Source organism: Coregonus lavaretus, assembly GCF_964263955.1.
Source record: "Coregonus lavaretus genome assembly, chromosome: 27".
Lineage (NCBI taxonomy): Eukaryota > Metazoa > Chordata > Actinopteri > Salmoniformes > Salmonidae > Coregonus > Coregonus lavaretus.
This window is the reverse complement of record NC_140014.1, coordinates 20,171,648-20,197,264: the sequence shown is the minus strand read 5'-3', so window position 1 is coordinate 20,197,264 and position 25,617 is coordinate 20,171,648. Positions and strand designations below refer to the sequence as shown.

At 44.9% G+C, this 25,617-nt stretch overlaps 1 protein-coding gene across 1 annotated transcript in view; it reads right to left on the bottom strand.

The window, feature by feature from the left end:
* LOC311103056 (ryanodine receptor 3) overlaps positions 1–12,336 on the bottom strand; it is a gene marked incomplete at both ends in the record, with an annotated part of 229,346 nt that extends 217,010 nt beyond the window's left edge. The window contains one exon of the mRNA XM_084144572.1: positions 12,289–12,336. Within this exon, the coding sequence (XP_084000698.1) occupies positions 12,289–12,336 (48 nt within the window). The remainder of the gene's footprint in view (positions 1–12,288) is intronic.
* Positions 12,337–25,617: the final 13,281 nt, after the last annotated feature.

Genomic DNA, 25,617 nt, shown 5'->3' with positions numbered 1-25,617 from the left:
ATACTAAATATTATTCTAAAAGCCTCATTAAGAGCACAGTGGGTAGTTGGTTACAGCAGCACATTAGGCATCATTATCGCACAAATACCAGAGGTGCTGCTTATGTAGGAGGGAATGATTCAGAAATACAGACAAGTATACAAAGTGGTATAATTACTTTTATTTCTGTGCTATAATAGAAAACACTCACATTGTTTCTGTGGAAACCGGGACAGTTTTTAAATGTCATGAGTGCAGTTGGCGGTTGCTCAGATGGTGGAGGATAATGCACTGCTAGAAAAGCCCTGCTAGAAAAGTCCTGCATAACCCTGCACACTGGAAAACATTATTGACAAATGTTCTGTGTATAAGGCTGATGTATAAGGCCTTCTGATGTAAGGGGGGCAGAACAAGGTGGGTAGTGTCACTGTCAGCACTGATAACGTGAGTTTTAGACCCGCCCCTCATTCACTCCATCTTCCTGAGTGACAGGTCAGTAAGCCCACTAAACTCAGAGCAAGATCTGATCTGTATTGATTGATTACTCACTGACAAGTTCAATATGTCTGACTCCTCATATTCAGGTTCTGCCACATGTCTGAAGTAAACAGCATGCAGCACAGCATAACGCCTCACTACAGTTTCAAATGAGGGTTAAAGCTGGAATCCTTAATGGTAAAACTGACACGTCTGTTTGGAATATTACAACAAAAAATAAGTTATTGCAAACAACAAACACTGTTTTTTTCCCCCTCAGACATCATTGCACATGGGATAGAACAGAGGCATATGTACTTTTTACCTTGGTGCGCGACCCTCCCCAGCTCTGCTTCGTTAACAAAACAAAAACAATAACAATGGCCATGGGGTGGACAGTGGCATTGTTTCCTCCTACTGTGGATTCCATCATTAAGTTGAGCAATAATAGAAAGTGTTACTGGACATTCCGTGGCAGCGAGCCATGTTGCAAAAAGCCTCTGCGAATTTTACAGAGCAATCCTATTATTTTTTAAACACCCGAGAGTGATTTACACATTTCACACGTACACAGAGACACTGGACACGCTGTGTAATCACTTACTGCTGGTCAAGATTATTCATCTTGCTGCTGACTGAGTGTTGGTTTGCAGTGATGACAATGCTTCATAAGCAGAACTACCTTGAGAGCAACTGAGCTGTGGGGCTAACTACCTTGAGACCAACTTAGCTGTGGCGCTGTGGGGCGAACTACCTTGAGACCAACTTAGCTATGGGGCTGACTACCTTGAGACCAACTTAGCTGTGGGGCTAACTACCTTGAGACCAACTTAGCTGAGGGGCTAACTACCTTGAAGGCAACTTACCTGTGGGGCTAACTACCTTGAGACTAACTTTGCTGTGGGGCTAACTACCTTGAGACCAACTTAGCTGTGGGGCTAACTAACTTGAGACCAACTTAGCTGTGGGGCTAACTAACTTGAGACCAACTTAGCTGTGGGGATAACTACCTTGAGATTAACTTTGCTGTGGGGCTAACTACCTTGAGACCAACTTAGCTGTGGGGCTGACTACCTTGAAAGCAACTTAGCTGTAGGGCTAACTGCCTTGAGAGCAACTTACCTGTGGGGCTAACTACCTTGAGAGCAACTTACCTGTGGGGCTAACTACCTTGAGAGCAACTTAGCTGTGGGGCTAACTACCTTGAGAGAAACTTAGCTGTGGGGCTAACTAACTTGAGACCAACTTAGCTGTAGGGCTAACTACCTTGAGAGCAACTTAGCTGTGGGGCTGACTACCTTGAGAGCAACTTAGCTGTGGGGCTAACTACCTTGAGAGCAACGTAGCTGTGGGGCTAACTACCTTGAGAGCAACGTAGCTGTGGGGCTGACTACCTTGAGAGCAACTTAGCTGTGGGGCTAACTACCTTGAGACCAACTTAGCTGTGGGGCTAACTACATTGAGAGCAACTTAGCTGTGGGGCTAACTACCTTGAGAGCAACTTAGCAGTAGGGCTAACTACCTTGAGAGCAACTTACTTGTGGGGCTAACTACCTTGAGAGCAATATAGCTGTGGGGCTAACTACCTTGAGAGCAACTTAGCTGTGGGGCTAACTGCCTTGAGAGCAACTTACCTGTGGGGCTAACTACCTTGAGAGCAACTTAGCTGTGGGGCTAACTACCTTGAGAGCAACTTACCTGTGGGGCTAACTACCTTGAGAGCAACTTAGCTGTGGGGCTAACTACCTTGAGAGCAACTTAGCAGTAGGGCTAACTACCTTGAGAGCAACTTAGCTGTAGGGCTAACTGCCTTGAGAGCAACTTACCTGTGGGGCTAACTACCTTGAGAGCAACTTAGCTGTGGGGCTAACTACCTTGAGAGCAACTTAGCAGTAGGGCTAACTACCTTGAGAGCAACTTAGCTGTAGGGCTAACTGCCTTGAGAGCAACTTACCTGTGGGGCTAACTACCTTGAGAGCAACTTAGCTGTGGGGCTAACTACCTTGAGAGCAACTTAGCAGTAGGGCCTCTTAGGAACTGTTTAAGAAGTTATGTTATAGAATAAATCCTGCCAAATACTGAAACAACATCTATAAATACCAGTTTATCAATAATGAGCAGAGCATGTCTATGACAGCCATGTCATTAAGTTTGAGGAGTAGGAAAATTAAATGCCTTTAATAGGAAGAAAATCTTAGCAGACTATTGCTGAGGAAAAGGTGCCACATGCATCTCTCTTGCATCTAAACAACAGGTAAATCTAGTTCCTGGATTAAATATTCATGCTCTGAAACACAAATCAATCAGGCTAGCTAACTGCATACCATTGACATTGATCAGGACATTTCTTCATTTGGTGGCTGGATCGATAGCTCATTACAGCTACCTTTCACGGGGCCGTCTCTGGCTCTGCTGCTGGCTTAATTCCCTCTGTAGGCTATCTTATCTGTCTGTCTCCTTCCACCCGGCGGGAACACAGGAGAGCAGCTTTCTGCTGAAACACTGCTTCCACCCCAAAATGAGCCCCCCACTGTTTCTACAAGTTCTATCTAAATGTGCACTATTGAAAAATACTTCATGACTTTTAGGAAATGTGTTAATACTAATGGGGAAATTGTGGAAATCATAGGGGAAATCAATATGGTAATATGGATATACACTGAGTGTACAAAACATTAGGAACACCTTCCTGATATTGAGTTGCACCCCTTTTGCCCTCAGAACAGACTAAATTTGTCGGGGCATGGACTCTACAAGGTGTCAAAAGCATTCCACAGGGATGCTGGCCCATGTTGACTCCAATGCTTCCCACAGTTGCCTGGATGTCCTGTGGGTGGTACACCATTCTTTATACACACATGGAAACTGTTGAGCGTGAAAAACCAAGCAGCGTTGCAGTTCTTGATACACTCAAACCGGTGCGCCTGGCACCTACTACCATACCCCGTTCAAAGGCACTTCAATATTTTGTCTTGCTCATTCACCCTCTGAATGGCAGACATATACAATCCATGTCTCAATTGTTTCAAGGCTTAAAAATCCTTCTTTAACCTGTCTCCTCCCCTTCATCTACACTGATTGAAGTGCATTTAACAAGTGACTCAATAGGGGATTATAGCTTTCACCTGGATTCACCTGGTCAGTCTGTCATGGAAAGAGGAGGTGTTCATCATTTTTTAACACTCAGTGTAGGTTAGAAAATCTATGCTTAATTGCAGCAGAGAAAAAGTGTACCTGCGTGACGAGCACTTTTTGGAGAAAAGAGCAACCAGATATCAATTTGAGTTTACTCTTGGTGAACAGCACTAGAAATTGTTCAAACAATTTCATTTGTTTGATTGGTAAAACAAATCAATTTTAAAAAACAGTAAGACATGTAAAAGTAACAGTCTTTGTGCACACATGAGAAGTAGAAGTTGGGATGATTTGTTCAACGGAATACAAATCATATGTGATAATTCCATGGTCATTTCAAAATAATTATGCAGAGAGCTGGGGAAAAGGCAACACTAACGGAACTCCAGATGGCATTGAATGCAATTCTACACAAACATGAACCTTAAACTTGAATTACATGTATTTGTAAAGTAACTATCCAAATGGTCTGGATTCAACAAGATCACGTTAAAGGATATTAACAGAATTTGACTGCAGAACTCCACATGGGTGATTTCAATGACATTGGAAGGTGACAATGACAATGCGGTTTCCAGACCCAACCACACTCACTAAAGGTGAGGAGGGCTGAGGATCCTCACTGACCCAGGGTACACACTAGCTAGTGAACACTGCCCAGGAAAACGGCATCAAGGGTGGCAGGTAGCCTAGTGGTTAAGAGCGTTGGGCCAATAACCAAAAGGTAGCTGGTTTGAATCCCCAAGCCAACTAAATAAAAAATATGTAAATGTATCCTTCTGCAAGGCACTTAACCCTAATTGCTACTGTAAGTCGCTCTGGATAAGAGTGTCTGCTAAATTTCAAGCAGACCACCAAGGTAATCTGCCTAATTGACTATAGCCATGAAATGCTTTGTATGGCTCACATCAACACCATCATCCCAGACACCCTGGACCCAATCCAATTCGCATACCATTCCAACAATTCCACAGATAACACAATCTCTATTGCACTCCCCACTGCTCTTACCCACCTGGACAAAAGCAATACCTATGTAAGAATGCTGTTCATTGACTACAGCTCAGCGTTCAACAGCATAGTCTTCTCCAAGCTCATCACTAAACTCAGGACCCTGGGACTGAACACCTCCCTCTGCAACTGGATCCTGGACATTCTGACAGGATGCCCCCAGGTGGTGAGGGTAGACAACAACACATCCGCCACGCTGACCAATAAGAAGGGTGCCCCTCAGGGGTGTGTGCTTAGTCCCCTCCTGTACTCCCTGTTCACCCACAGCTGCTTGGCCGTGCACGACTCCAACACCATTATCAAGTTTGCTGATGACACAACGGTGGTAGGACTGATCACTGATGACGTGAAGCAGCCTATAGGGAGGAGGTCAGTGACCTGGCAGTGTGGTGCCAGGACAACAACCTCTCCCTCAACGTCAGCAAGACAAAGAAGCTGATCATGGACTACAGGAAACGGAGGGGTGAGCACACGCCCATCCATATCGATGGGGCTGTAGTGGAGCGGGTCGAGAGCTTAAAGTTCCTCGATGTTCACATCACTAAGGAATTAACATGGTCTACACACACCCACACAGTTGTGAAAAGTGCACGACAGGATGCTGAAAAGACTTAGCGTGGGCCCTCAGAGCCTTAAAAAGTTATATAGCTGCACCATTGAGAGCATCTCGGCTGGCTGCATCACCGCTTGGTACGGCAACTGCAAGGCACCCGACCGCAAGGCGCTACAGTGGGTGGTTAATTACGGCCCAGTGTCCTGTGTAGCTCAGTTGGTAGAGCATGGCGCTTGCAACGCCAGGGTTGTGGGTTTGTTTCCCACGGGGGGCCAGTATGAAAAAATGTATGCACTCACTAACTGTAAGTCGCTCTGGATAAGAGCGTCTGCTAAATGACTAAAATGTAAAAAAAATTTACATCACTGTGGCCGAGCACCCTGCCATCCAGGACCTCAATACCAGGCAATGTCAGAGGAAGACCCAAAAAATTGTCAAAGACTCCAGCCACCCAAAACATAGACTGTTCTCTTTGCTACCGCACAGCAGGCGGGACCAGTCCACCAAGTCTAGAACCAACAGGACCCTGAACAGCTTCTGCCCACAAGCCATAATAGTGCTAATCAAGACTGCTAAATAGCTAATAAAATGGCTGCCGGGACTACCTGCATTGACCCTTTTTTAGCATTAACTCTCTTGCACTGACTATGCACACACACTGGACTATACCTGCACACTCACACATACAGTTGAAGTCGGAAGTTTACATACACCTTAGCCAAATACATTTAAACTCTGTTTTTCACAATTCCTGACATTTAATGCCAGTAAATATTCCCTGTCTTACGTCAGTTAGGATCACCACTTTATTTTAAGAATGTGAAATGTCAGAATAATAGTAAAGAGAATGATTTATTTCAGCTTTTATTTCTTTCATCACATTCCCAGTGGGTCAGAAGTTTACATACACTCAATTAGTATTTGGTAGCATTGCCTTTAAATTGTTTAACTTGGGTCAAACGTTTCGGTTAGCCTTCCACAAGCTTCCCACAATAAGTTGGGTGAATTTTGGCCCATTCCTCCTGACAGAGCTGGTGTAACTGAGTCAGGTTTGTAGGCCTCCTTGCTCGCACACGCTTTTTCAGTTCTGCCCACAAATGTTCTATAGGATTGAGGTCAGAGCTGTGTGATGGCCACTCCAATACCTTGACTTTGTTGTCCTTAAGCTATTTTGCCACAACTTTGGAAGTATGCTTGGGTTCATTGTCCATTTGGAAGACCCATTTGCGACCAAGCTTTAACTTCCTGACTGATGTCTTGAGATGTTGCTTCAATATATCCACATCATTTTCCTTCCTCATGAAGCCATCTATTTTGTAAAGTGCACCAGCCCCTCCTGCAGCAAAGCACCCCCACAGCAAGATGCTGCCACCCCCGTGCTTCACGGTTGGGATGGTGTTCTTCGGCTTGCAAGCATCCCCCTTTTTCCTCCAAACATAACAATGGTCATTATGGCCAAACAGTTCTATTTTTGTTTCAGCAGACCAGAGTACATTTCTCCAAAAAGTACAATATTTTTCCCCATGTGCAGTTGCAATCCGTAGTCTGGCTTTTTTATGGCGGTTTTGGAGCAGTGGCTTCATCCATGCTGAGTGGCCTTTCAGGTTATGTCGATATAGGACTCGTTTTACTGTTTACTTACTTCCCATGATGTCAAGCAAAGAGGCACTGAGTTTGAAGGTAGGCCTTGAAATACATCCACAGGTACACCTCCAATTGACTCAAATAATGTCAATTAGCCTATCAGAAGCTTCTAATGCCATGACATCATTTTCTAGAATTTTCCAAGCTGTTTAAAGGCACAGTCAACTTAGTGTATGTAAACTTCTGACCCACTGGAATTGTGATACAGTGAATTATAAGTGAAATAATCTGTCTGTAAACAATTGTTGGAAAAATTACTTGTGTCATGCACAAAGTAGATGTCCTAACCGACTTGCCAAAACGATAGTTTGTTAACAAGAAATTTGTGGAGTGAGTGGTTGAAAAACAAGTTTTGATGACTCCAACCTAAGTGTATGTAAACTTCCGACTTCAACTGTACTTACACTGACACCCAAATGACATACGCCCACACACACATAACACGCACACACATGCATACTGATGCCACACACACACACACACACACACACACACACACACACACACATTTCAGCACATACGCAGCTGCTACTATGTACATACTGTAGCTACCTCAATTACCTCGTACCCCTGCACATCGACCCGGTACTGGAACTCCCTGTATATAGCCATGTTATTTTGACTCATTATTATTATTCATTATTCACTGTATTTATTCCTCATGTCACTATTTCTATTTATTTTTTTATCTTTAACTCTGCATTGTTGGAAAAGAACCCATAAGTAAGCATTTCACTGTTAGTCTACACCTGTTGTTTACGAAGTATGTGACAAATAACATTTGATTGATTGCAATAACGGTATGTGGAGCCACTACATAGAGATAGATGGTTGGGAATGGAGAGAGAGAGAGAGAGAGAGAGAGAAGCGCTCACCTCCGGCACTGCAGCCATTAAAGAATACACCCACCAGCCAGGATAAGACGTTAAACGCCAGCGTCTGTTTGGAGTTGGTGCCAAGTCAAAGCGTACCTGGAGTTGTTTTTGTGTTAGGAGGGGGGCAGTGGTGGTTCATTACCAAACGCCTGTCTCTCTGAATGTGCTGACAGCTGGTTGGTACGCCAGGTCAGACAGTCCCTCCACATAAAACCTAACAGTCCAAACGCTGCCATAGCACATTAGTCACACTCATAAGCTGCCCTTTTCACAGTTGCCACCACTCCCCCACTACCTGGTAATGGAGCCGGAGACTTTGATATTCACCCAGCGGGGGGTGTGGCCCCAGCCCATCTCTATTCCTTAGTGATCAGATGTGTGGATCAGGTCCCACGCAGCGTGGTGCATGTACAAATCAGAGCCCCCCTGTCAGAACCACTGCACAATCAAACAGACAAACAAACTGAGGACGAGATGAGAGGAAGCCAATGGCTTGTTTCCCTCTGCAGACTGTTCCATCCCTCTAGAGATCAGCTCCCTGTTAGAGCCCAAGGGTGTTAAAGGCCCAATGCAGTCAAAAACATGATTTTCCTGTGTTTTATGTATATTTCCACAATATGAGGTTGGAATAATACTGTGAAATTGTGAAAATGATGATAATGCCCTTATAGTATAAGAGCTGTTTGAAAAGACCCCCTGAAATTTCAGCCTGTTTTGGTGGGATGGAGTTTTGGCCTGCCTGGTGACATCACCAGGCGGTAAATTAGTTAAATGACCAATAAGAAAGAGAGTTCCAAACCTCTCTGCCAATAACAGCTATTTTTCAGTTTTCCCCTCCCCACTCAGACCACTTCCAGACAGTCCTAGCAAAATTCTTGCTTGAGAAATGTATCTTTGCTAAGAAGCTATTTTTGTTTCTTTTTGACCATTTTAATTGAAAACAATCACAATAAGGTACTTAATTGTTAACAAGAAATGATTTGATATTGAGATAAAAATGGCTGCATTGGACCTTTAACCCTGGCACACATACACACACTTGTCACACGTACAGGCTACTGATACGGATTAAAAGCAACATACCGTACTATTGTTCCGGTTCATTTGCAAAATGATTCTTACATAACAAACAGTCTGATCCATTATGCCATATAAACTGATATTTTATTAATACAACTCCATATCATCATCATCTTGCTTATGAGGCCACTATACTGGTGCTGGTCCATCTCAGGACATCTACAAATAGAAAACAACCATACTACTGTAAAATGTTCAGCCTTATTATACTCTCCCCTATCCCCATAGCACCCATTAACATTGGAGAATGCTCACTGTGAGTCTCGGAGCTCACAATAAGAGCTGTTCCTCTTCCTGCAGCATCAAATTACCCATGGCTGAGAAATCCTCTCTCTGGAATGGCTTTAGATGAGCAGGCCGCCAGGGGCTAATTCCTCTGCTCTCTCAGGGGAAATTACTTTGTTTAGTTGTTACTAGAGAAAAGTCAGTTTGTACACCGCTTTATTAAGTTCTTCTGCTGCAGTAAAAGACAGTATGTGGATGTAGAGGGAAAACATGCTGCCTGCTTACTGCTAAATGGGAATATTCATCCAAGGGCAAGATCAGTCAGAGACTGTGTGTGTGTGTGTGTGTGTGTGTGTGTGTGTGTGTGTGTGTGTGTGTGTGTGTGTGTGTGTGTGTGTGCATCTGTGTGTGCATCTGTGTGTGCGTCTGTGTGTGCGTCTGTGTGTGTGCTCTTAAATGTGTTGGCAACAGTATAGAGAATAGAGAGTCAAAACCAGTGAAGGCTCAGTGGTTCAGCTCAGCTGCACCTTGGCCTGATGAATCATTTCTGCACTCTGCTCTGCTGTGGCACGTCTGGTGCAGCCTGACTCTGCAGCAGCACCACACATACACACCACACTGCCGCCCATAGGCCCCATCCCCATTCCATCCAGTCAGCTGCTGCCCCTTGTGGAAGGATGCAACAAGCTGCTAAGTCTCTTAAAGGAGCAGTGCCTTCACAACTCAAAGCGTCACATTTGAACTTTGCCAAAGAGGACAACTGTGGTGGGACCAGCCAGGGCAAATTTGATAAACTAAGAAACAGAATTTTAGCACAGACAGCAAAACCCCATGTTGCAAAACCCCAAGGACCAACTCCAGAACTTTTGTCCATGGTTTTTACTGTATAGATCACAGGTGCAGACTGCTGTCTGGTATTTAGGTGCTAGCCCTCCAAGTTGTAATAGAGCTGAATTGTCAGCACTGTTTGGGGTGGTGTGCATGCTGATGTAATAACCTCTGCATGTAGTGGTAACAAGGGATGGGGAACTGCGGAGTGTTGGAAGCATCAGCTTTTTCAGGGACCAATTTTAAAACCCACACACTGTCATCTCTGGGGATACAGGAGGCTTCAAGATAATGCAAACATGGACTTAGTAAGCCCACTGCTAATGTCCTCTCTTAACAGCAAGATAGCAGGGTGCATCTTTCGCTCACCTTCCCTTTCCTCAATGTTCTCATAGCTCTGTGTCACTTCACACAGTTAATGGTGCTCCACAACTGACACTTGTCTTCTGGGAATGTGTGGGGGTAGGCTACTATCTTCTGGGAATGTGTGGGGGTAGGCTACTATCTTCTGGGAATGTGTGGGGGTAGGCTACTATCTTCTGGGAATGTGTGGGGGTAGGCTACTATCTTCTGGGAATGTGTGGGGGTAGGCTACTATCTTCTGGGAATGTGTGGGGGTAGGCTACTATCTTCTGGGAATGTGTGGGGGTAGGCTACTATCTTCTGGGAATGTGTGGGGGTAGGCTACTATCTTTGCAGGATAAAGGATGAGTCAGGCACTGAAATCCATTTTTAGGATTTCTGCCCTGAAGCAGCTGATGTCAAAGATTTCTCACATGTTGTCATAGAGGAAGGATGTCTGGCGTCTGCCAGGTTCCACACTTTTACACATTAGCTGCACAGAGGTAGAATCCCTAAGCTCTTCTTGGGTTGTAAATAGACTCTCCACTTCTGCATTCATCTACTTTAATATGCCACTGCATTGAACAGAATTTCCACTGGGTTTTTAAATATGCCTTTGAATGAGAAGAAAGAAATGTAAGTCTAAGGTTTCATATTATAACAGCCAACCTTCCTCACCCTCCAAAGTAAAATTGTCCTACTGTAGGCAACTTGATAAAGGAAAACCAATGAAAAACCCCACTGACAGTGATATGTGCAACCACCAAACACCTCCCAGTGTCCAGAAGTCTGGAAAGCCTCCAGCCCTCATATCCTTCACCTAGCCAAACTGTGGGGTATTTTTAGACCAGATATTTCTCTAAAGTGTTTTCCAGTAGTTGTAGTGACACAAAGTCAGCATGGTCATCTACCTCATCAACAAGAAGAGCTTTCTTATGCTTTAAGAGGTGGGTTTTCATTTTGGTTTCAGATTAGCCTCAACTTTGTAGATAAAGCTATGTTTTCTAGCATAACCTGCTATGTCACACTATAGCAAGAGATGAGTAGTGCCAAGTAGTGTAGACCATAAAGAGAGGAGCTCTAAGCAATTCCACCTCAAGTTACAACCCCTACTTTCATTAGTATAGCACCACATTATGTCACAGGAGGCCGGTGGCACCTTAATTGGGGAGGACGGGCTCATAGTAATGGCTGGAACGGAATCAATGGAATGATTTCCATGTGTTTGATACCATTCCATTTACTCCATTCCAGCCATTATTATGATCTGTCTTCCCCTCAGCAGCCTCCTGTGCAATGTGTTGATGGGTTTATGTGCTGTAAGCCTGACAGCATGGTTAAACTGAGGAAGCCCATTGCACAAATCATTGTTGTCATCAGATAGATAATGACTGGGAGCCCTGCGAAAGCACGCATAACTAAGTGCTGTCAGTGACCACTGCAAATGCCTCATCTATCACAGTAAATTACCATAACATTATTAGGCCTACATTAGGCTATTGCTTTTCATTTTCCTTATTGCCTCTACATCTGCCTGGGTAGACACCATATTCAGAATTTGAGGTTAAGAATAAAAATGGAACGTTTCCTTGAATAATAACTAGAATTGCAAAAGGTTAACTTTTTTAAACTATACTGTAGACAGCATTGCTACACCTGGAAAAGGGAAACGTGGGCTGAAAGTGAGACAGGAGTCGTCTTATTATCAGGAAGGAGTAGTACAAGGTTAGGTATTCCGGCATTCCATTGCATTCATTGATTGCAAAACGTAGGCTACTGAGACAACCGGACAAGTTAAATCTAGAAGGGAATCAAAGTGAGGGATGCACCAAACAAAAAGGTCCTCTCGTCGCCAGCCAGGTCTGCTTTACGAGGGAGCAGGTTATCGAGGGCAACTCAAAAAGCGCGGTCGTCAAAAAGCCCTCACGTTCAGGAGACAGTGTACTCGTAACTAGACCTATTGGCTACATGAAATAAATATTTCATAATCAAGATGTAGCCTATAACCACCTGGCTACATAAAACATAATCTGTAGTAGGCTATTACATAGGCATAGACATGCATGGGATAAAATGCTCGAAATGCACACAGGAGGCAGGTTGCCTCACGAATTAGCGAACAGAAATTGGGCTACTTACAGTTCTCAAGAACTGAATTTCATCCTCCCCTTCACCACCTTCAGCCATCGCTGTTGAGGAGCCTGCTCAGACTCGAGTAGCCTCCACTGTCGGCTCGCAGCACTGCGCTGCTGCTCTTCTCTCTAATCGATATTAACATATAGCTAATCCACAGCCATATATAGGGTCGGGAGCCCGAGCGAACTACTGCAGCCTGTCACTCATGCCCACTCGTACACTGCCAATGCCAACCGTGCTGTTCCCGAAGGAGCGTGTGAGCATTGGTATAGGCTGGAGCAAATGAGAGCAGGTCTGGAATGTGAAGCATGGTCTTGCAGTCAAAATACGGCAGTGGGGTCTTTATCTTCGACGTCACCAGTGGATCTTATTAATACAAACATTAAAGCGCGAGCTTTCAAAATTCCCTCGCCATACAACAGCCGCACAATTGCATTGTATAGTGGGGTTTAATGTGTAAATATGACCTAATACATACTCAGTCCAGCAGCCTTTTAAAGCCCTTTGTTTTGACTACATCGATAAAAACGGCTAATGGAAACAGCACTGATTAAATAATGTTGCTACATTGGGGAGGAAATCAATGCATAACCTCAACTTTAACTTTTCATTAGGCTTACTTAGATACTTTTCATAGCTTTAGTCAGATGGGTCAAGTTGTGCAGCAGTAACTTGTAAATTCGTATTCTTTTTGTCAGACAAGGTGTAACAAAACAATGTTACAGAACATTGTACTAAGATGTTTGTAAAGTCAATATTTGATGTCTATCTTTCACAAAAACAAATAGGCTACATATACCTATAATTAATAATTAGGCAAGTATTTTGCTTGACATGGGCTATAATAGTATTTTCTCGACAAGTAGCCAGGTATTGTGCCAAGTCTTGAGTGGAGATAACGTTTTATATGGTGCAATGATGCCACCTTGTGATATTGCTTTCAAGTTGGAATGACGGACGTTATTCTAAACCAGTGTTTCTAAATCCTGGTCCTGGGGACCCCAAAGGCTTCACGTTTTTTTTTACTCCAATGCTGATTAGGTCGGCCTTTATTCCATTGAAATGTTTGTATATATATATATATATATATATATATATATATATATATATATATATATATATATACATATCCATAAAATATATTTCCATTTATTACTTTCCAACCCCACCACCCCTTCCCTAATTGGAGTAAACTATTGAACAACAACGCTTAGGCCTCTACTTCCAGCTTATACATACTATATACATTTTATGGACACAGTCAATTTTACAATAATTCTATTTTGTTTGTTTTTACTCCTGAACTTCCTCTACCCTCAACCTCTGATCATTTTCGATCATTTTCATGATGTCCATCCGGTTTGCTTCTATATGCCATATCTTTCTAACTGTGCTCTTTCACAAAAGCTCTCAACCTAAAACCTATATACTTATTATGGACACAGTATGCTTTACATTAGTTATCTTCTTGTTAATAGTTATTAGTTGTTGTTAGTTGTTATTAGTCCCATCCTTCAGCTCCATTCAACACCTCCCATCTATCTCTTAACACCATCCATGTTCGATTTCTATTTGCCATATATTTTTCAACTGTACTGTGATGTTTCACAAAAGTTCTGAACCCTTCTATTCTCATTGTTTCTACAGATTGTAAATTGAAAATAAACATTTTTGCTAAAAGTAATATTATATTATTGATCGATTGACTATGACTTTTCAGATCACCCAGTAGTGCTATCTGCAGGGTTAGCTCCAGGTAAATATTGCAATCCTTCAGCCATTTCTGGACCTGTGACCAAAAACAAGCTACAAATGGACAGTACCAAAACAAATGATCCAATGATTCTGTCTCTTCGCAGCAAAATCTGCAGAGCTGGGAAGATTGTATCCCCAATATAAATAACATTCTATTGGTAGCAAGAATTTTGTTTAAGAATGTATATTTAAAAATTATATGTTTTGAATCTGGCGTGGTTTTGCGTATCAGTTCATAAAAATTATGTCATAGAATCGGTACGTCAAAAATCTCTTCCCAACTATTTTGCAATCTATATGGGACGGTTGTCAATTCTTTGGTCCTTAAATGAAACTGGTATACTTTTTTATTTATCACAATTTTCTTTAACCAATTATGTTTTTTAATGCAGGGCCGACAGACAAGTTCCTTACTTTTTCCGCATTCCACTTTCCTCTTCCATTTTTGCGGTAATGCTGCAATTATTTGGTTGTAATTTTGGGTAGAGCAGACATTTCCATATGTTTTTGTTAGTTGCATGTGCGACATAACTCCACCAGTCCTACCTATGATATCATTTACGAAGATTATACCTTTAAAAAAAGGTTTTTTATCAATTAGTATATTTGAGTTTAACCACAATATTTGTTGCATTATTTGTTCTGTCATTTCTGGGGGATTAAATTGAAATTGCAACCAACTTTTTATGGCTTGTTTTAGAAATTGTGATATTTGGGAGATTATTTCCTTTTCAAATAACTGAAAGTGAGAGGTTGTAATCTGAATAAAGGGGAAAAGGCCATTCTTGAACATGAGGTGAGAATCTTACTAATTTGCTAGAGAACCAGTTCGGATTTAAGTATAACTTTTATATGACTGAAGCTTTTACTGATAGGTCTAATGCTTTAATATTTAATCATTTCTGTCCTCCGAATTCATATTCATTATATAAATAGGCCCGTTTAATTTTGTCTGGCTTGCCTTTCCAAATAAAATTGAATATTTTTGTTCTCAAATAATTTAAAAAACTGTTCGCTAGGCGTAGGCAAGACCATAGGCAAATAGATAAACTGGGATAATACTAAAGAGTTAATCAGGGTGATTTTTCCACAAATAGACAGGTATTTACCTTTCCATGGTAGCAAGATCTTATCTATTTTTCCTAACATGTCCCCCCTACATTCTGAAATTGCATTTTTGTCCCCCTCAGTTTTATCATTGGAATGTGATATAAAACGAGGCAAAGGTGTGCTTTAGGACCATGTGGACGCCTCCGAGCAGTCGGCTAGGCTGTTTGGAGTGTTGATCCGACTGGATAAATAAAAGAAAGGTCCCCCCCACTTCTAAAACCAAAGTAGCGGCCCTGAAATTAACACACATCCTCAGCCCCAACATAAATATACCTAAGCCCACTTACTTGATTTGAATGGGCAATAGACGTTCATCCCGACCCATTACCTGTATGAGCCTTGTGTATCCCTACACCCCAAAACTCATATAAACCAGGTAAATCCAAGAGCATATTCATATAAAACAAGTCTACCCCAATACCCAAGCCTCAACATTCCTACAAACCAGGTTTACACATGTACTTCAGCCCCAATATTCTTACAGACCATGTGTAGACCTGCACGTCTAACTCAATAATGACGTCAGCCCCAATTGTCATAACAATAGGTGTACCTCTGAATTTCAGCCCCAATATTCATACAAACCAGGTCTACAACTGTACTTCAGCTCCAATTTACATATCTACAAAGTCTGCACTTGAACCCAATTAGCCAACTAAGGCTATATGTGCCGAAACCTGAATATCCATAATATGTAAACCAGGTCTACCCCTGCACCTCAGCACCAGTACTCCTACAAACCAGGTCTACACCTTTGACTGAGTCCCAATACTAATATAAACAAGATCTACACCTGTCACGCTCTGGCTCCGGGACTCTGTATGTTGAGCCAGGGTGTGTTCATTCATTGGGTGTATTTCTATGTTGGTATGTCTGTTGGGTTCATTTCTATGTTTGAGGAATGACTCCCAATCAGAGGCAACGAGTGTCAGCTGTGTGCTGGTTGTCTCTGATTGGGAGCCATATTTAACTGTCTGTGTTTCACTTTGTGTTGGTGGGTTTTTGTTCCTTTTCGGTCATTGTTACTGTGGACTTCACGAATCGTCTATTGTTTTGGTTTTGTGCGTTATTATATTAAAGTCATCATGTTCGCTCAACACGCTGCGTATTGGTCTACTCCTTTTGAAGACGATCGTGACAGAAAAACCCACCATACAACGACCAAGCAGCATGTCCAGGAACACACGCAGGAGGTGACTCTGGTGGATGTCCTCCTCGGTTGGGGGCAGATTACCGAGGAGGAGGCCGTCCGGTACCGGAGGGCTATGAAGGGGGAGACCCAGGCAGGAGAGGAGCAGCGGCGTCAGCAGTGCCATCGTCGGACGGACGAGAGGCACCCCCAAGAATTTTTTAGGGGGGGGCACACGGCATGGGCGACTGGGCAGCAGGAGGCTGCCACAGGGCGAAATAGGAGAAGAGGAGAGAAGGCCACCGGGTTTTGGGGGCCAGAAGGCAGGTTGGCGGAGCCTGGATGGAGAGCAGAGCCAACTCCCCGTACTCAGGCATGGCAGCATGAGACTGGGCAGGTTCCGCGGTATGCGGAGCTGCGCACTGTGCCACGAGTGGTCCGGCATAGTCCGGTACGTCCTGTGCGAGCACCCCGCACGTGTTGTGCGAAGGTGGGCATGCAGCCAGGACGGAGTGTGCCGGCTCAGCGCTCGGGGCCTCCAGTGCCTCTCCTCGGTCCCGGATATCCTGCGCCAGTATCACGTGCTGTTATGCCAGTACGGGTACACAGCCCTGTACGTCCTGTGCTGATGCCTCACACAGAGTGTGTGAAGGTAGGCATTCAGCCAGGACGGGTTGTGGCAGCTCTTCACTCCAGGTCTCCTATCCGTCTCCATAGCCCAGTCCGGCCTGTCCCTGCTCCACGCACCAAGTCTACGGTGTGCGTCGACAGCCCTGCCCGGTCTGTTCCTGCTCCACGCACCAAGCCTACGGTGTGCGTCGCCAGCCCTGTCCGGCCTGTCCCTGCTCCACGCACCAGGCCTACGGTGTGCGTTGTCAGCCCAGCCCGGCCTGTCCCTGCTCCACGCACCAAGTCTACGGTGTGCGTCGACAGCCCTGCCCGGCCTGTTCCTGCTCCACGCACCAAGTCTACGGTGTGCGTCGACAGCCCTGCCCGGCCTGTTCCTGCTCCACGCACCAAACCTACGGTGTGCGTCGACAGCCCTGCCCGGCCTGTTCCTGCTCCACGCACCAAGTCTACGGTGTGCGTCGACAGCCCTGCCCGGCCTGTTCCTGCTCCACGCACCAAACCTACGGTGTGCGTCGACAGCCCTGCCCGGCCTGTTCCTGCTCCACGCACCAAGTCTACGGTGTGCGTCGACAGCCCTGCCCGGCCTGTTCCTGCTCCACGCACCAAACCTACGGTGTGCGTCGACAGCCCTGCCCGGCCTGTTCCTGCTCCACGCACCAAGTCTACGGTGTGCGTCGACAGCCCTGCCCGGCCTGTTCCTGCTCCACGCACCAAACCTACGGTGTGCGTCGACAGCCCTGCCCGGCCTGTCCCTGCTCCACGCACCAAGCCTACGGTGTGCGTCGTCAGCCTGGTCCAGCCCGTTCCTGCCACTCGCACCAAGCCAGGGGTGCGAGTCGTCAGCCTGGTCCAGCCCGTTCCTGCCACTCGCACCAAGCCAGGGGTGCGAGTCGTCAGCCTGGTTCAGCCCGTGCCTGCTACTCGCACCAAGCCCGGGGTGCGAGTCGTCAGCCTGGTAAGACCGGTCAGCTGCTCCACAACGGAGCGTAAGCAATCCGCTCCGTCAATGTCCAGTCCAGATCCAGCCAGCGGGGTCAGACCGGACCAGGGGCACTATGGGGGGTTGATTGGAGGGTGGTGGGCAAGGCCGGAGCCAGAACCGCCGCCGAGGAGGTATGCCCACCCAGCCCTCCCTTGTTTAGCCCTTATTGAGGCGCGGTCGCAGTCCGCGCCTTTAGGGGGGGGTACTGTCACGCTCTGGCTCCGGGACTCTGTATGTTGAGCCAGGGTGTGTTCATTCATTGGGTGTATTTCTATGTTGGTATGTCTGTTGGGTTCATTTCTATGTTTGAGGAATGACTCCCAATCAGAGGCAACGAGTGTCAGCTGTGTGCTGGTTGTCTCTGATTGGGAGCCATATTTAACTGTCTGTGTTTCACTTTGTGTTGGTGGGTTTTTGTTCCTTTTCGGTCATTGTTACTGTGGACTTCACGAATCGTCTATTGTTTTGGTTTTGTGCGTTATTATATTAAAGTCATCATGTTCGCTCAACACGCTGCGTATTGGTCTACTCCTTTTGAAGACGATCGTGACAACACCTGCATATCTCAGCCCAAATGTCCATACGAACCAGGTTTACACCTGTGGCTATGTCCCAATACTCTGATAAACCAAGTCTACAATGTGCAAGAGACAATAAATAAACCTATTGACATTAAATATGTGTTAATTTATTACACTAATTTGATTTATGGGTCTATACATAGCCAATTCCCCCTGAAATAACAAAATATGATGTTTTACAGTCAATCACTGATTTAAACATATGTAAAGGCTAATGGATAATGGTAAAATCATCTGTAAGATTATCTTGATCAAGTACACTGAGTGTACATAACATTAGAAACGCCTGCTCTTTCCATGACATAGACTGACGAGGTGAAACCAAGTGAAAGCTTATTAACCTTATTAATGTAACCTGTTAAATCCACTTCAATCAGAGTAGATGAAGGATAGGAGACAGGTTAAAGAAGGATTTTTAAGCATTGAGACAATTGAGACATGGATTGTGTATGGGTGTCATTCAGATGGTGAATGGGCAAGACAAAAGAGTTAAGTGCCTTTGAACGGGTATGGTAGTAGGTGCCAGGCGCACCAGTTTGAGTGTGTGAAAAACTGCAATGTTGCTGGGTTTTTCATGCTCAACAGTTTCCCTTGTGTTTCAAGAATAGTCCACCACCCAAAGGACATCCAGCCAACTTGACACAACTGTGGGAAGCATTGGAGTCAACATGGGCCAGCATCCCTGTAGAATGCTTTCGACACCTTGTAGAGTCCATGCCCTGACGAATTGAGGCTGTTCTGAGGGCAAAAGGGGGTGCAAGTCAATATTAGTAAGGTGTTATTAATGTTTTGTACACTCAGTGTATATCCATAACGCAACTCAACTTCAATCTACTGAAAAAATTAATAATCTGCTATGATTAAATATCTACAGAGACACTGCATTTTCCCATTGATCACAAATGTGACCACTAATATATTTTTTATATACCATGAGTATCATGGATTCAATGTATTGAAATTGAAGGCACATGAAAACTAGACCCCTTTCAACATTATATTTACAAAGTAAATATTTTAACATTTCAACAATGTATTTGTTTTTTAAGCTGTTGAATACAGTCTTCTGGTGCCAAATTCATCTGTAAAAGTACACCTTAGAGATTTATGCTTGTGGTCTTGACCATTTTGAGAAATCATATGAAACTTCTCTGAATCATACAAGACACATAATAATACATAATACAGTGCATTCGGAAGGTATTCAGGCCCCTTGTCTTTTTCCACATTTTGTTACATTACAGCCTTACTCTAAAATTGATTAAATTACTTTTTTTCTTCATCAATCTACACACAATACCCCATAATGACAAAGCGAAAACATGCTTTCATAAAATTTTTGCAAATGTATAAAAAAACAACAACAGAAATACCTTATTTACATAAGTATTAAGACTCTTTGTTATGAGACTCGAAATTGAGCTCAGGTGCATCCTGTTTCCATTGATCATCCTTGAGATGTTTCTACAACTTGCTTGGAGTCCACCTGTGGTAAATTCAATTGATTGGACATGAATTGGGAAGGCACACACCTGTCTGTATAAGGTCCAACAGTTGACAGTGCATGTCAGATCAAAAACCAAGCCATGAGGTCGAAGGAATTGTCCGTAGAGCTCAGACAGGATTGTGTTGAGACACAGATCTGGGGAAGGGTACCAAATAATTCCTGCAGCATTGAAGGTCCCCAAGAACACAGTGGACTCCATCAATCTTAAATGGAAGACATTTGGTACCACCAAGACTCTTCCTAGAGCTGGCCGCCCGGCCAAACTGAGCAATCGGGGGAGAAGGGCCTTGGTCAGGGAGGTGACCAAGAACCCAATGGTCACTCTGACAGAGCTCCAAAGTTCCTCTGTGGAGATGGGAGAACCTTCCAGAAGGACAACCATCTCTGCAGCACTCCACCAATCAGGCCTTTATGGTAGAGTGACCAGACGGAAGCCACTCCTCAGTAAAAGGCACATGACAGCCCGCTTTGGGAGATCCTTAATGAAAACCTGCTCCAGAGCGCTCAGGACCTCAGACTGGGGCGAAGGTTCACGTGCCAACAGGACAACAACCCTAAGCACACAGCCAAGACAACACAGGAGTGGCTTCAGGACAAGTTTCTGAATGTCCTTGAGTGGCCCAGCCAGAGCCTGGACTTGAACCAGATCGAAAATCTCTGGAGTGACCTGAAAATAGCTGTGCAGCGACGCTCCCCATCCAACCTGACAGAGCTTGAGAGGATCTGCAGAGAAGAATGAGAGAAACTCCCCATATACAGGTGTGCCAAGCTTGTAGCATCATACCCAAGAAGACTTGAGGCTGTAATCGCTGCCAAAGGTGCTTCAACAAAGTACTGAGAAAAGGGTCTGAATAATTATGTAAATATGATATTTCCGGTTTTCTTTATTTATAGATTTACTTTGTCATTATGGGGAATTGTGTGTAGATTGATGAGGGAAAAAATAGATTTTAGAATAAGGCTGTAATGTAACAAAATGTGAAAAAAGTAAAGGGTTCTGAAAACGTTCCGAATGCACTGTATATGGCTTTATTCATTAAGTACAACTTTAACTTCTCCAGAGTTGTACAAACTAGTACAAACTTTTTTTTGTCCACTTCTGTGACTGATTTTTTAGGTCAGCGGTCCATTAAATCGAGTTTAGGAAGAAACAGACGCCTTTGCAGCCTGAATGGAGGATGTTTTATGTAAGAGCCGATCGCCGGGGGGACAGGAGTGTATAGCCGTCTGGGCACATTAAAGTCGGACACAAATGACCATAGACGGAAAAGTAATAATAGTGCCATCTGATGGCTAGTTCTAAAAACTTTTCCTCTTACTGCTAGATAAACTATATATACAAAAGTATGTGGACACCCCTTCAAATTAGTGGATTCGGCTATTTCAGCCACACCCGTTGCTGACAGGTGTATGAAATCGAGGACACAGCCATGCAATCTCCATAGACAAACATTGGCAGTAAAATGGCCTTACTGAAGAGCTCATTGACTTTCAACGTGATACCATCATAGGATGCCACCTTTCCAACATGTCAGTTAATCAAATTTCTGCCCTGCTAGAGCTGCCCCGGTCAACTGTAAATGCTGTTATTGTGAAGTGAAAACATCTAGGAGCAACAACGGCTCACTCGCGAAGTGCTAGGCCACACAAGCTCACAGAACAGGACCGCCGAATGCTGAACCGTGTGTTGCAACCGAGTCTGTCCTCGGTTGCAATACTCAATACCGAGTCCAGTGAAGGGAAATCTTAACGCTACAGCATACAATGACATTCTAGATGATTTTGTGCTTCCAACTTTGTGGCAACAGCTTGGGGAAGGCCCTTTCCTGTTTCAGCATGACAATGCCCTTGTGCACAAAGCGAGGTTCATACAGAAATAGTTTGTCGAGATCGGTGTGGAAGAGCTTGACTGGCCTGCACAGAGCCCTGACCTCAACCCCATTGAACACCTTTGGGATGAATTGGAACGCAGACTGCGAGCCAGGCCGAATCACCCAACATCAGTGCCCGACCTCACTAATGCTCTTGTGGCTGAATGGAAGTCCCTGCAGCAATGTTCCAAAATCCAGTGGAAAGCCTTCCCAGAAGAGTGGAGGCTGTTATAACAGCAAATGGGGGACCAACTCCATAATAATGCCCATGATTTTGGAATAAGATGTTCGACAAGCAGGTGTCCACATACTTTTTGTCATGTAGTGTTAGACAAAATATCACACGCGAGTAGAAATCTTTAACAATGTTGATTTTGAATTTAAGTTACACATTATCATCGACCTGTAGGCTACTCACCACTGCGGATTGTCTATATGGGCTTATTTGGAAAGTGCGGCCAGTCATGTCCACTACTTATCCAGCAGGTGTGCATGCTCAGTAGCCCTAATTATAATGTACAGTCTATGTTGAGTTGTTTAAAATATCTTTATTCGTTAAAGGTATGTGATATTATGTCCAGATATGATTAAATGTATTTGTCACGCCTACTTCCGTCCCCTCTAGCTCGACGTCGCTTGACGTCACCTATCTACTAACCACCGGTCCTGGCAACCATCATTACGCACACCTGCTCCCCATTGTTATGCACACCTGGACTTCATCATTACCTTGATTACTTCCCCTTTATTTAGTCCTCAGTAGCCTCAGTCTTCAGGCAGTAATGGTTTTGTTCACGTTCAGTACACTTCTCCTGTTTTGTTTATCTGCTTATTCTCATTATTAAACTCACCTTCTGCACCTGCTTCCTGACTCCTAGCGTATACATTACAGAATACTGCCTCTGAAAATAATGGAAACAGCAGAAAATAACACCATCTTCTGGACGGTCGAGGAACAGGGTAATCTACTCCACCAACACCACAACCAGCTGGCTCTACTGGGTAAGACCATGAAGGAGGTCCTCCGCATTCTCCTCCGCCTCGACACCACCAGCAAGGTTCTCCATACCTCTGACGGAGGGCCTCCTACCACGGGTCGTCATAGTGAGCCAGTCCTCCAGCCTACCAGCCGTCCTCCCAGGTCAGCGATGCCCGACTGTCCCTTCCGGTGCTCCATCGAAATGCCGTGGCTTCCTATTCCAGTGCTCCCCCTATTTTGCCTATTAGACGGGAGCCCCCACCACCGAGAGGTCCAAGGTTGTCATGATCATTTCCCTGCTGACAGGATGGGCGTTGGAGTGTGCTACGGACGTCTGGGAGAGAGGAGAGGAGGAGCTGGGTTCCTATGAGAGGTTCATGACTCTGTTCAGGGCTGTCTTCGACCATCCTGCAGAGGGCAGAGAGGGAGGTGAGCATCTTTTCCAACTTCAGCAGGGTGCCCAGACCGCTGCGGAGTACGCCCTCACCATTCTGACTGTGGCAGCCTCCAGCAGATGGAATGAGCCAGCGCTCCGCACTCTATTCCGCAGTGGACTGCGCGAGGAGGTCCAGACAGAGTTGGCATGTCGGGATGACAACATATCCTTGGACGCTCTCATTGTGATGGGCATCTGTCTGGATAACCTTCTTCGGGAGCGCCGGTGTCCACCTCGCCACTCGCCTCCCTCCTTTGGCTGTCCTGAGGCAGAGCCTGAACCCATGGAGGTAGGGGCCACACACCTCTCCGCGGCAGAGCGGCATTGCCGGAGACAGCTGGGGCTCTGTCCCTATTGCGGCCAGGAGGGGCACCAGCTTCAGCAGTGTCCGGTGCATCCCAACCCGGGGTCCACTAGAGCAGAGGGGCAGCCCCATGACCTTCTGTCTCCCAGGGTAGGAGTGAGTATTCCGTTATCATCGTTTTCCGCCAAACCCTTTCTGGTTCCCATTTCGCTGGCTGTCCCTCAAGTGTTGTCTCTACAGCTCTAGTGGACTCCGGTGCCGCTGGGAACTTCATCGACCAGGCCCTCGCCTCCTCCCTGAACTCAACTTCATACCCGCTCTCCTCTCCTTTTCCTGTCCAAGCCCTGGATATGCGACCATTGGGATTCGGCACAATTACGCACATCACAGCACCACTCACCCTCACCGTGGGACCCATGCACCAGGAAAGCCTTCCCTTCCTCATCACCACCGTGCAATACACAGTCATCCTCAGCCTCCCGTGGCTCCAACTTCATAACCCCAACATTTCCTGGTCGAAGATGAGAATCACCGCCTGGGAACCAGGATGCCGGAGGACCTGCTTTCCCGCAACCTGTGGTTCAACATTGGTGGAGGGTCCTGTGAGTGCACCTCCAGCCTATCAATCTGTCCTCCCGAATCGTTGGCCCCATGTGTTGGGACGTAGATGTGGACATCCATCTACGTCCCCACGGACATCCATCTACGTCCCCACTGGGGTGAGAAATTGGCTGTTGACCTGGGCGCACACATCCCTCACCGCTGGACATCCAGGTATCACCTGCATCATCCAATCCCTCGCCGATAAATACTGGTGGCCCACCTTGGCGCAGGACGTCGCCCACTATGTCAACTCATGCACCATATTATCCAATCCAAATCTCCCCGGCATGCTCCAGCAGGGAAACTACTTCCCCTTTCCATGCCTCAGTGACCTTGGTCACATCAGCGACCTTGGTCCATAGACTTTGTAACTGATCTCCCCCTTTCTGATGATTTCACCACTATTACAGTCGTTGTTGACAGATTCTCTAAATCCTGCCGTTTTATCCCTCTCTCTGGTCTACCTACTGCTCTCCAGGTCGCTGAAGCACTATTCCAGCAGGTCTTCCGGCACTATGGCCTTCCGGAGGACATCGTTTCTGACCGTGGTCCCCAATTCACTTTGCAGGTCTGGAAAGCCATTATTAGCTTTAATAGTGCAGATAGATTTTAGATTCTATCAATGTAATTGTCTGCATAATATCCAATCCCCCATATATTTTTTTTTGTGTGTGTATATATCTACCTTTTAAAAATATATTTTCTCCTAATCGGAGTAAACTAATGGATAACAACACTTCCACTTCCAGCTTATACATGCTATATACACTACCAGTCAAAAGTTTTAGAACACCTACTCATTCAAGGGTCTTTCTTTATTTTAACTATGTTATACATTGTAGAAGAATAGTGAAGACATCAAAACTATGAAATAACACATATGGAATCATGTAGTAACCAAAAAAGTGTTAAACAAATCAAAATATTTTTTATTTGAGATTCTTCAAATAGCCACCCTTTGCCTTGATGACAGCTTTGCACACTCTTGGCATTCTCTCAACCAGCTTCATTAAGTATTCACCTGGAATGCATTTCAATTAACAGGTGTGCCTTCTTAAAAGTTAATTTGTGGAATTGTTTTCCTTCGTAATGCATTTGAGCCAATCAGTTGTGTTGTGACAAGGTAGGGGGGGTATACAGAACATAGCCCTATTTGGTAAAAGACCAAGTCCATATTATGGCAAGAACAGTTCAAATAAGCAAAGAGAAACAACAGTCTATCATTACTTTTAGACATGAAGGTCAGTCAATACGGAAAATGTCAAGAACTTTGAACGTTTCTTCAAGTGCAGTTGCAAAAACCATCAAGCGCTATGATGAAACTGGCTCTTGTGAGGACCACTGTAATGCAGACGCTGGGAGACGAGAAGCAAGTACAGGGTGAGGGTTTAATAATAAATAAACATAGAACAAAACAAGAACAGCGTCTGGACATGAGAAACATA